The 12,386-nt window shown below is 42.0% G+C and overlaps 1 protein-coding gene across 1 annotated transcript in view; it reads right to left on the reverse strand.

The window, feature by feature from the left end:
• Nucleotides 1-5,588, reverse strand: part of LOC109223965 (15-cis-phytoene desaturase, chloroplastic/chromoplastic) — a 7,949-nt gene extending 2,361 nt beyond the window's left edge. Inside the window, exons 1-11 of the mRNA XM_019388479.1 lie at nt 5,177-5,588; nt 4,627-4,874; nt 4,406-4,538; nt 3,533-3,621; nt 2,895-2,952; nt 2,515-2,670; nt 1,991-2,139; nt 1,542-1,661; nt 1,165-1,378; nt 969-1,071; nt 650-697 (exon numbers count right to left, since the gene is read on the reverse strand). Coding sequence (XP_019244024.1) covers nt 650-697; nt 969-1,071; nt 1,165-1,378; nt 1,542-1,661; nt 1,991-2,139; nt 2,515-2,670; nt 2,895-2,952; nt 3,533-3,621; nt 4,406-4,538; nt 4,627-4,848 — 1,292 coding nt within the window. The 5' untranslated portion in view covers nt 4,849-4,874; nt 5,177-5,588. The remainder of the gene's footprint in view (nt 1-649; nt 698-968; nt 1,072-1,164; nt 1,379-1,541; nt 1,662-1,990; nt 2,140-2,514; nt 2,671-2,894; nt 2,953-3,532; nt 3,622-4,405; nt 4,539-4,626; nt 4,875-5,176) is intronic.

Consider the following 12,386-nt stretch of genomic DNA (forward strand, 5'->3'; position numbering starts at 1 on the left):
GGGGGGGGGGGGGGGGGGGGGGAGGTTTTCGAACGAACCCAAATTTCATCGACCTTCTATTTAACAAAGCCTATTTACATGATATGGATCTAATGTTTCTACTGACAAGGAAACTTGCAGGAAATTGATAATATATCTTCATTGGATTCCTTACTAATGATGCCAAATGTATTCCTGGATGCAAAGAACAAATTATCTCAGCGGTTGAAGTGTGTGATATTTAGACAGAATAACAGACCTTATGGGAGCACTTATCTATGGTGAAAAATCATGTAAGCGGAAGAGAACATCTTCGTTTATATTAGATATACAAAATCCATTTCAATCCAAAAGATAAATAATATTAATAATATAAGTTGAGAAAGAATTGGACTAATACAGGAAGAAATTTTATACACTTTTATTAGTTTTTCCCCTTTGGCTCATTGATTTAAAGTTTTAAACACTACGGTAGAGTACTAAACACATTGTAAGGCTTTCAAATGTTCATGAGAGGAGGAAGAGCCACAATTTACCCGATGTTGTATTTAATAAGAGACGGGGGAAGGGGGGTTGGGGGTGGGGTGGGGGTGGGGGGGAGCTAATATGAGAATGTAGTCATGGACACGCAGAAACTGCTCTGGAACAATAAAATTGATCAAAAATGAACCTGCTGAAGAGCAGATTATCAGATGTGTTCTTCAGTTTTCTGTCAAACCTGCAAATAAAATTTATACGAATCTTTTCAGCAGGAATCTCAACCACTAAAAGCTAAACAATGGTAGTTCTGCTCATCAAAGTTGAAAAGACAAAGCAATGTGTCCAATCAAAGTTTTGGAAAAGCGTACATCCATAAGTTCCTCATTCAAGGGAAGTTAACATAAAAACATAGGACCAAATGTTTATGTAGGTATAGACATTTTACACGCACATACATAGACATGCTAGAGGAAGAACAAACACTGACAAGTAAAATTTTCCTCACTAACCATATATGGACATTTATCACAGGAACTCCCACTAGCTTCTCCAACTTTTGGAAATATGGGATCTCTTTCCAGTCTTCAGGCAAAAGAAGCTTGAAGATATCCACTAATCGGATAATCAAAAGCCAGCAAAAAATTATAAATTCATATTGAAAATGTGAAAACTGGAAGCTCGATACTAGTATAATGGATATTATACCTGGAGTGGCAAACACAAAAGCATCTCCTTTAATTGTACTGCCATTATTTAGTATAAAACATTTGACACTTCCATCCTCATTCAGCTCAATCTTTTTTATTCGTGAGTTTAGTCTGACTTGGCCACCTTTTGACTCAATATGTTCAACAATCGGCATGCAAAGTCTCTCAGGAGGGTTACCATCTAAAAAGGCCATTTTTGAACCATGTTTCTCCTGCAGATTGATAATTCAAATATATCAGAAAAGTAAACTGAATGGACAAGTTCACTCATAAGTTTCCTGCACCAATACGTCAGGTCCCAAACATGATTTACAGCTTTGGTAGGACTACATTCCTTTCTCTCTTTTTGTTTTGAGGGTGGATCAGGATTCTAACCTGAAGAAATCTGTTCAAAGCAATCAAAATGCACTGCATCGAAAGCTCGTCAGGGTTTATGAAGTTAAGTGCCTTTGACATGGCAATGAACACCTCATCTGTCACCCTATCAGGCACACCCTGAAAAGCAATTAAGCAAATAGCTGCTGATGAGATTTGCAAGATGTATGTTTTCTTTTTGGTAATTGAATGATTTTATTTACCAGTACCAATATGTACAATGTCAAAAAAACTGAGTCTGGACAAGCCCAGCCTCATACAACTTTAACAACTCAACATCTGTAGTAAAGACTAAGGATAAAAATTTATTTCTGCTATTTTCTGCAAGATGTATGTTGTTAGAAAAGGAAAGGCAGGTAGACATTTCTAACTTGTTAAATAAACAACTTGCAAGTCAACTATGTCTTCAAGGTTATGAACTTAAAAAGTAAGATAAAATGATCACGCACTTGCTTTCTCATCCAGTCCTTAACACTTAAACCGTCTTGAGCTTCAACATAAGATTGCCCTCCAAGCATTGCTGGCAAGAGTCCAATAGCAAATTTGACTTTTTCGGGCCATGTAAGCATTTCATTGTTCTTTAGTATGGCCAAAATTCCTGTAGAAGTAATAACACATAGATAGAGAAATGAGAACAAGAGATACAGCTAGAGAAATGAAAATAAGAGATAACAATAACTGGCTTATGCTTGCAATGTGTAAAAATCTGTACTTACACTCAATCACTTTAGCTACATGCAGAAATTCTGATCAAGACGTAATGAACCTTTATGTTCTTTTAATGTTTACACTCAATCACTTCAGCTACATGCAGAAATTCTGATCAAGACGTAATGAACCTTTATGTTCTTTTAATGTTAGCAATGTGCCAGAGATATTAATGGACTAATCAATTTCATACCTTACTGGGGAAGTTTGCATAATCAATATTCAATACAGAAGGGAAAAAATTTACTCATGATTAAGTCCTTACCATTTAATGGCGCAGGAAGAGCTTCAGGAAAATCAAAGCGGCTGAATTCCCCTGGCTTGTTAGGCATCGCAAATATCATTGAATGTTCCTTCCACTGCAACCGATCGTTAATCCCTAGTTCTCCAAACAGGTTCTGCATATTTGGGTAAGCCCCAACTTAAAGGAGATGCACCAACTTGTATGAGTCACCATACAAAATTAAAAGATGAAAAAAGAGAGGCAAGACAGTATACAGATCGGCTGACAAAAATTGGCTATTTGCAAAAGACAAAAGACAAACAGGGATAGCTATCTGATTAATGGACAAAAAAGATCTTGAAAGAAATTGCTATGACTGTATTAGAAGATTAAAGTACGCATTCTTGAGGAGTCAAACTTACAGAATATATGCAACCCAGTCTCATACCAATCTCCATCATCATCTTTCCATGCAGCTACCTAAAAGGGAGGTATAAGTATTCAGGTGCAGAACACATAAAGATTAATGCTAATTCAATTTTTTAGCCTATACAACTAGATTCTTGGTGACTGCTTCAGTAAGACAAAACAGACTAACATAGTGTTCTATACTGAAAATATCAGCTAATTCACATAGCATCTCACAGATAAGACTGTATTTATACGAGAAATACACCCAACAGGACGGGTAAAATAGACCGAATCTTAAAATAATAGAGAATGATAATAATGTACTTCCCATATCTTTTACCTAATATGCTGTATAATTTTTCGACAACCAACTTTATTAGTAGTAAAGCTGGAAAATTTTAGGACGTATCAATTTCCTCCAAAAACAGAGAGAGAGAGAGAGGAATAAAACTGAACTGAGAGAAAGGACAACAGTCACAAATAGGAATAGTAAACACCCTTGCAATTGTTTGAGCAACTGAATGTTTAAAGAGTATGAAAAATGATTTTAAATAAAACAAACAGAAGCCTTCCTGAAAAGGGACTATCAATAGGGAAGGACACAAAAGAAAAAGGAATAAAATTAAAGGAAAGACTGGATCTTCTTCACCTTTCCACCTAGGACATCTCTTGCCTCCAGCAATAGCGGTTTGTGACCAGCATCTGCCAGATATTTTGCTGTAGACAAACCACCCAGACCTGATATTCCAAAAAAATTGAATTATAATCATGTTACAGCTTCTATTTATCTGAAAAGGCTATGTAGTACCTCGGCTAGCATTCTTTATTATATCTTTTATAATACAGCAGAATGTATCATGCATAGAACATTCTTTCTTTAGGTACTCAGATAATCAACCAGTTGATGACAATACAAGAGAAATGATCGGCACAGTATTTTGCAAGAAGAACAAGTTGAAAACTGCTAACCGGTCAGTGGTCCAGCCTAGTAAAGATGAAATATGAAGATCTCCTTCTCATCTTTTTCTCACAGATTGCATGCCTTAGAAGAGGGCAACCCCTACATGTAACTGGTTTGACTTTTCAATTGGTTTTGAAATTTTTGGAACTCTAAGTACTCTGATTATAGGTATAGTGAGATCAATCTTGCACAAGATATTGGTTCATTTGCCTCCAATATTTCAGAATGATCCTTTGGACATGCCACCCAATAGACAGCAGGTTCACCCGCTTATCATGGCTCAGATGATAAGAGAGAATAGACATGTATATAAACACAGTGACGGCAAAAATAGATCAAAACAAACTAATTTTCAAACCGCCCCTAATCTAATCAGCCGGGACTTGCTGATTAGTTGCAACATGGCAAAGAAGTAAGAACCTAAAAATTTGCGGCCCAAAACAGTTAATCAGAAAAGAATGCACAGGTAAATATTCTAGTGATAATACAACTGATAAAATGATCTTCCTTCCGAAGAAAGAAAAATGAAGACTAGAAATATAGATGACTGAAAAAAATTACCTGCACCAGCAATAACAATCTCCAATGGTTTAGTTGGGCGTGAGGAAGTACGAAATGATGATGATAATAACGCCGCCTCCAAATAGTTAACTGTATTGTCTAGCTCTGGTCTTGGATAATCAATGCAGACTACCTGAATGGCAAGATATACTTCTCTTATTTTAGAGAATATATGCCCATGATCATAAATCCAGCATCACACTTTCGCATTCAAAACAAACCTTTAAAGGATTAAAGTCCTTTGTCAATCTTCTGGTCGTGGCATTGGGAGTACGAATCTTTAACTTATGCCCCATGGAGTCGCTACCACCAAAACATAATGAATACCTTTGCACATGACCAACTTGACTTTCAGTCCCCAAAGAAGACCTCGAGCTCCAAAGATAAGCTGAATTACCTTGGACTCTCAAGTTAACAGCAGAAACAAGTCCAATTTGGGGCATTTTACTGAACTTAATATCAGCAAAACCTGACATAAAAGATAATTCACCTTAAGTAGATTTTCCCACTTGTGAACCTAAATCTACTTAAGCATTTATTACACAAATTTATATGCAAAAGTAAAAAAGATTCAAGCTTTTACAGTCCATATGAAACTTGTTCTCGCACTATGAGTAAAGTTATCCTTCACCCACAAAATCAAGTTCAAATCCTAACTAGTAGAAAAACGAAAGCAAATAGTAAACAAGATCCTAAACGGGAAAAAGAGAAAGCTTTTCTCAAGTAAAGCATTCAGCTGATGTAACCAAAGAAACCAAAATCATTTCTTACCTCGGTATGAAACCGCCAAGGAGTTGTGTTTCACGTTGTGGATTCTAAACCAAGATTATGCTAAAGATGTAGGAAATCGTTATGCACACAAGATGAGCAAAGAAGGAAAAGCAAATACTAATTTGTTGTGTTGAAATTGAAAGAGTTAAGAGTGGGAACTCAAAATTTGTGGTGGTTTGGCAGTTACCCACAAAAAGATACCCCTGATAAAGAATTAGGAAGGCTTAAAGAAGTACTAATTGTTGAATCTTTTGTGTATAAAAAACTAATTTTTGGTGGAGATGCCTGAATTTGGTGGTTTGGCCACTTCCGTTAATGGGTCATTTGAAGCATTGGACCGGCCTTTATGTTTTGGCTAGACTCCAAAAATGTCCCACCATTGGCTATTCCTACCATAGCCACATTTGATGGATAAAGCACCTCTCTCTCTTTTTAATTTCTTGCTTTGCTCATTCCTTCTAAAATTTGACCACCTTGCTCACATCTCCCACATGGGTTACTGGGTCATTGAGGATCCACGTAATCCAACCTGACCCATGTTTTCTACTAGTACCGAGAAATTTTTTCTTCTCTGTATTCGACAGTATATTACATTTTTGATATAAAAGATATTTAATTTATATCTGTTTGACCTCAGCCTTTTAGTTAAACTAATTAATGATGAAATAGAGGATAAATCCTAGCCAGAAATAATTAACTCCAAAACTAAATGTAATGAATAAAAAAAATGAGATATGACAAATCTTGTAGCTCGATTCAAGATTAATTAAAGACTTCAAGAATGATAATAAACTTACATCTTTGGAGTATCGTCCCGTAATGTAAGAGCAAAGAAAAAAAAGAAGGAATGCCATTGATGACCATGAGATCTATATCTATTGATTGGATAATCATTATTACAGAGGTTTATCTTCCCTATCTAAATCCTTTCGTGGTTTTCTCCTGCTCTTCTCCCTTTTTGGGAGAGAAAAAGCCTCATTTTCTTGTCTTTTCTCCTCCTATATATATTGTCCGTATTTTCTTTTGTCCATCGGTCCTTAACCAGAGGGCCTTCGTCACTTAATTGTACTTTCCGTCGTCTCCCTCAACTACCATGACATCTTCTTCACCATACAGGCTTCTTGAGGGCACGACCTCAGCGATGGCCGAGGTATTCGTCGTTGTTACGCCTAGTGGGTACGACCACAGCTTAGTTAATCTCTTATCATTCCTGTTAATACTAATCCACGTGTAGTTAGATTTTGATCCATAGAGTTAGTCCCTCCGCCGCCTGTCCGCGAGCTCGATGGGCGGACCCTGTCGATCTTAAAATGGAAAAATCTGAACGCTTCATGCGAAGGGCGAAAACCTTATGGCGAGGTAGCGACGTGATGCTTCGAGACTCGCGTCGGGCCGTCACGTCAGTTCAAGACTGGACCATCACGTCAATTCAGGGTGTCATCAATATTCCCCATGCGTCATTATGGCGCACGTTTTCCAGATATTGTGTCGTTTCCCGTGCCCTTTCCGTTTTCTAACCGGCGGCTCTTGGTTTTCCCGCTTAGGGCATTTACATCCCTATAATTAAGGGGGGAGCTCCTCATTTGAATGTTACGTTTTTTCAATTGCTTAAGACAGAATTTCACAAGTCTTCTCCTCTTTCCTCAGTCTCTCACATCTCTGCTTCCGCTAGAATTTGCGGTGACCATCGTCTTTCTCATTCATCATCTTTGCTTCTTTCGACCAAAGAAAATAAATGTCCAGTACTTCTTCCTACTCCGATAACGCTTCAGGTGCTCCGGTGTCGAAGACTGACGCATCCCTTCTTCAAGAGGGAGCGGAGGTGGTGGAAGATGAGGGATTTCCGACGGTGGATGAGGGGGTTCCCCGCCCGGGGAAGGCGAGGACCGATTTTAACAGCCCTTCCGAAAATGAACCGGAGCCCGTACCTTTCACGTTGGATGCAGCGGCGATCACTGCGTTCAAAGCCAAATGGGGAATCCCCGGCCATATTGAAATGGTGCCGGCGGGTAAGGATATAGTGCATTTACATCGCCCGGGCTACTGCGCGTTTTACGCGTATCCCTTTGTCGTCGGGTACACGCTTCCCCTTTCCTTCTTTGGTGGCTGGTTTCTGCCACTTTTATGAGGTGTGCCCGGCTCAACTCTCCCCCTATGCGTATAAGCTCTTCCTCATGCTCATCAAGTACGCAGAGCTGGCCGGCCGAGGAATTTCTCTAGGGCATATGCTCCACCTCTCTGCCCACCATTTTCTTCGGGGCACAATGATTCACATGCGCCATCGAGGAACCAAGAGCTTGGTGGTGAAGATGAATGACAAGACCAACCACCGCTTCTGAGAAAACTACTTTTACGTCCAAACGGAGCATGTCGTATCGAATCCGGCTGGGTTTCTTGAGACGTGGAATTTTGCTCGTAAGTTCTCCTTTCTGTTTAATTTCTGCAATTATTCTCAAGATGGATATCAGTTGTCCCCCCTTAAACGGCTTCGCTGAGGATTTGTTTTTGTCTTTGTAGCTGAGAGACTACCTCCCCCGCTTGTTACCGATATCCGTGAGTGGGTGAGTGCAATTCTCCCCCACACGGTGGGGATTCGCGTGTGGGCGTCCTCCCTGAGAAGTTTGGGTGCAAGCCACTTACTGGTGAGTTGGTTCGTTGTGGTTCCGCTTTGTTCTTTACTTCACAGTTTTTTTTATCTCGTCGTCATGTTATCAAATCCCTATTTACTAACAGGTCGGCGAGGAACGAGAAGGACGAGGGTTCTTCCACTCGCATTCCGTCAACTGGTGCTCTCTACCCGGCCCGCACCAAGAGCTACTGCAGGCGAGGGCATGGAGAATCCGGCTGCCCGTCGGACCATGCCCGCGGCCAAGGCCATACATTTGGAGGTTACTCCTCAACTGGAGACTCTGATTCCTGCAGTCTGTTCAACAGGGGAACCTTCCCGCATCGGTAGTGAAGAGGGCCCATCGAAGAGGCGAATGGTAGTGTTGGAAGGGGCTTTTTTAGCCGAGACGCCTTCAAGGGGCGACCTTGCATCAACGGCCCCCGAGATCGATGGTGGTGCCAACCTGGATGCGGAGGCGATGCCTGTTGCGAGCGATCATGAGACTGTTGTGACGGAGGGACGGAGCTCCGAGGCTGCCGTTGTTGTTCCGAGCAGGCCATCATCATCTCGGCCAAACCGCACCCATTCTTCAGCCAATGAGAAGGGGATAGGCGTCATGGTTGAGGATTATGAATCCGAATCCGACATTGATCCTGAGGACATGAGGATATTCGAGGAGGGTTTTACCCGAACTGTGGTAAGGGCGGAAGGCCCTTCTCGAATACTCAAAATTTCGTCGGACCTCAACGCGTTGCAAGACACGATCGATTTGGTGCCATAATTCGATCTTCTATGCTCCGCCCCCGAGAGCGAATCTCTTCAAAAGGTCAATGATTCTGAGTTGTCACGTGGCGTGGCCGCGATGGCCTTAAGGGTGAGTTCCCTTTTTCTCTCTTCGCTTTATGGCCTTTGTTTTGATACTGACTCTTTCTTCCCTCTTCTTTTCAGACTTACATGCTGGAGGTCGAGAGTGCTCGTAGGGCGAAGACGCAGGTCGAGATTTTTTTGAAAATGGCCAAAAAGTATCAGCGGTATCGCAACAGATGTTGTGAGATGCACGAGCAGCTCCCAAACGAGCGCTAGTACCCAGTCCATCAGGGAGGAGTTGGAGAAAAGAGATCAAGAGCTAATGCGGTCTATCCGCAGATGTAGTGAGCTCGAGGAGCTGTTCCATTCTAAAGACGAGGAGCTTGAGGTTGGCAAAGAGGTTGTTGCGGAGTGCGAGGACCTTCAAGCAAAGGTGTTATCTTACAACCCGAACTTGAGCAAAATGCTACCAGAGTCGAATCCTTGAGCGCAGAATGGATGGGGAAGTTGGTCGAGCTGGAAAAGAAAGTGGCCGAGATGGAAAGTGTCGAGGATGCTCGGGTGTCGGCTTTGACGAGAGCGGCGGTGCTAGAGGACACTATCCGCATCCTTAAATCTGAGCAGGAGCTTGAAAGGGCGACGACCACGCTGAGGGAGGCACGGCTCGAGGAGCGCATTGGTGAAATTGACCGGGAGGCTTCGAGCCTAGGGGATCGGGTCGTGGATCTCGAGGCCGAGAAGGCGCAACTGTTGGCCCATGCCGAATCTGCCTCTGTCGCTGTCCCCCGTCGCTTGTATGAGCTATGGGTCCATGCCGAGGTCCAACGAGACATATTCAAGGGTTTGTGAGAGGCGGGGAGTGTTCCTGAGGCCGCATTCGAAGATGCTCGGGTGAAGGCATGCGAGGCTCATGTTTCCTGCGGTTACGACCCTGCGACACTGGAGGCGGGTAAAGGCGTTGATATTGAGGATGGGCTTCCTTCTGATGATGATAATGGGAGAACGGCGGTGGAGATGACGCCGAGTGAAGCTTTGTTGCAACTTCTGTACTTAGTTTTTTTTATGTTGTTTGTTTGTTTTTATCTTTTTCTTGAGGGCCTGTTTTGGTCTTTTGTAAGACGCAGTTGTTGTGCGTGTACATCTGAATAAAATAGTTGCTTCACTTTTGTTTGTGTATCTTTTGACCTTTCTCCTTCTCTCGCTTTTTTTTTGTTCTTTCTTTCTTGGGGAGGAGATCTTCGGGTTTCTTCGAGATAAGTCCCTGATCTTTTAATTAGGAATCCGAATGAGGGAGGATCTAGATTCGAGCGAGGTCGGATGTGAGTTCGAATGAATTCACTTCGGACCTGCGAGTTCGGGCGAGGGTTGACTTCTGATTTGTTAACTTGCGTGAAATCAACCTTGATTTGTATATCCGAACGAGGTCAAATTCAGACTTGCCAACTTGGGAAAGGTCAGTTTGACTTGTACATTCGAGCGATGTCGAAATCAGAGTTGCCAACTTGGACGAAGTTAAATTTTCGTGGCATGTTCGGCGATGGCTGGGGGCGAGCTCACGTGAGATCGAATTATGACCCGTTATGAGTTTGACGGGGTCAAACTTTGATTTGTTGATTCGGGTGGGAGAATTTTTTACTTCCACTTGGCGATGGTCGATGGCCGTAAGGGTGTTAATTCGAGCAAGATCGAATTGTAACCCGTTGTAAATTCGAACGAGATCGAACTTTCCTTTCGTTTGGCGATGGCTGATGGCCGTAAGGGTGTTAATTCGAGCGAGGTTGAAATTGTAACCCGTTGTAAATTCGAGCGAGGTCAAACTTTCCTTTCATCTGGCGATGGTCGATGGCCGCAAGGGTGTTAATTCGAGCGAGGTTGAAATTGTAACCCGTTGTAAATTCGAGCGAGGTCAAACTTTCCTTTCGTTTGGCGATGGCCGATGGCCGCAAGGGTGTTAATTCGAGCGAGGTCGAAATTGTAACCCGTTGCAAATTCGAGAGGTCGAACTTTCCTTTCGTTTGGCGATGGCCGATAGCCGCAAGGGTGTTAATTCTAGCAAGGTCGAAATTGTAACCCGTTGTAAATTCGAGCGAGGTCGAACTTTCCTTTCGTTTGGCGATGGCCGATGGCCGCAAGGGTGTTAATTCAAGCGAGGTCAAAATTGTAACCCGTTGTATTACTTTTATTGGAGAACATTACTTGTCGCCGTATTGTTTATGTGCGCGTCGGGGTGAGTCCCGATTTGTTTAATTTTGCTTTTATTGGAGAATATCGTGCATCGGGATGAGTCCCGGTTCATTTAGCTTTGTTTTCATTGGAGATTACTGTGCGTCGGGATGAGTCCTGGTTTATTTAACTTTGCTTCCATTGGAGATTTTTGTGCATTTCATGGGCCTATCGCTCAGTCCCCGATTCCGGAGATTGTTTCTTAACAATGTCGACCTGTTCTGAGCCGTTTCTATCATTTGTAGTACGGTATGGCTTAGAGGGCTTTGTTCGGTTGTTGCTTGCGAGGCGGTACGGCACGGAACATTTTCCCGGCGTGTTTGGTGTCGTCCGTTCCTTGTTCACGTACCTGTGTGAATGCTCATGTTCTTTTTCTGAACCAAAAAGAGAGTGTGATAAGTTAAACCTAAACAAAATTGCCTGTTACCTTGGCCTGGTAAGTTAGTTAAAGGGGGAAAGGCGTTGTAGGGTCGCTTGTTTCGCTCCGTGCTCGAATGGCGGTTCAGATTTGGCAGTCGTGTTTGGCTTCGTCGTTGTTCGTGTCTGGGTTTCTCGTGGGTTGGACTTACCTTGCTCGTTGGGGTATTGACACCGATCCCCAATTCGGTCCCGTCCGACATGCACAAGCAATAAAGGAAACATGTCATATTATCTTCATAAATCACGTAGCGCTTAAGGGTGCGAAGTAAGGCAGGATATGCTGGTTATTTCAAAAAAATCATACAGTAGACTATCGTCCCTTCCTAAGAGGTGAGAGTACTGGCCGGTATACAAGGTGAATATGTCAAATAGGATTGCAGTCGTGCTAAGTGCATGGCGACCGTGATCCTACTTTAAACATGCATATGACATGCCATACCCATCGCTACAGATGAGGCGTGGGTTTTGCATAGACATCGGACATAATTTCGATTTCGTGTAGAGATCTGACCTAGATTGGTTTGGTTACTCTCAAAAGGTTATCTATCACTTTTTCGAGTCGGTGTTTATATTGAGATGGTGAGGTTAGGACAGCACCTTTGGAAGTGATATGTGGCTGGTTTTAGATCTAAAGAAAACTAAAAATTTGGCTAAGAAATCCCCACAGACGGCGCCAAATTGTTTGACTAAAAAGTGTTGAGCCTTTTAGTTAAACTAATTAATGATGAAATAAAGGATAAATCCTAGCCAGGAATAATTAACTCCAGATCTAAATGTAATGATTAAAAAAAATAAGACATGACAAATCTTGTAGCTCGATTCAAGATTATTAAAAGACTTCAAGCATGATAATAAACTTACATCTTTGGAGTATCGTCCCGTAATGTAAGAGCAAATAAGAAAAAAAAAGGAATGCCATTGATGACTATGAGATCTATATCTATTGATTGGATAATCATTATTACAGAGGTTTATCTTCCCTAATAAAACCCTTTTGTGGTTTTCTCCTACTCTTCTCCCTTTTTGGGAGAGAAAAGCCCCCTTTTCTTGTCTTCTCCCCTCCTATATGTATTGTCCGTATTTCCTTTTGTCCATCGGTCCTTAACTAGAGGGCCTTCATCACTTGACTGTACTTCCAGTAGTCTCCTCAAC

This window comes from Nicotiana attenuata, chromosome 3, assembly GCF_001879085.1.
Source record: "Nicotiana attenuata strain UT chromosome 3, NIATTr2, whole genome shotgun sequence".
NCBI lineage: Eukaryota > Viridiplantae > Streptophyta > Magnoliopsida > Solanales > Solanaceae > Nicotiana > Nicotiana attenuata.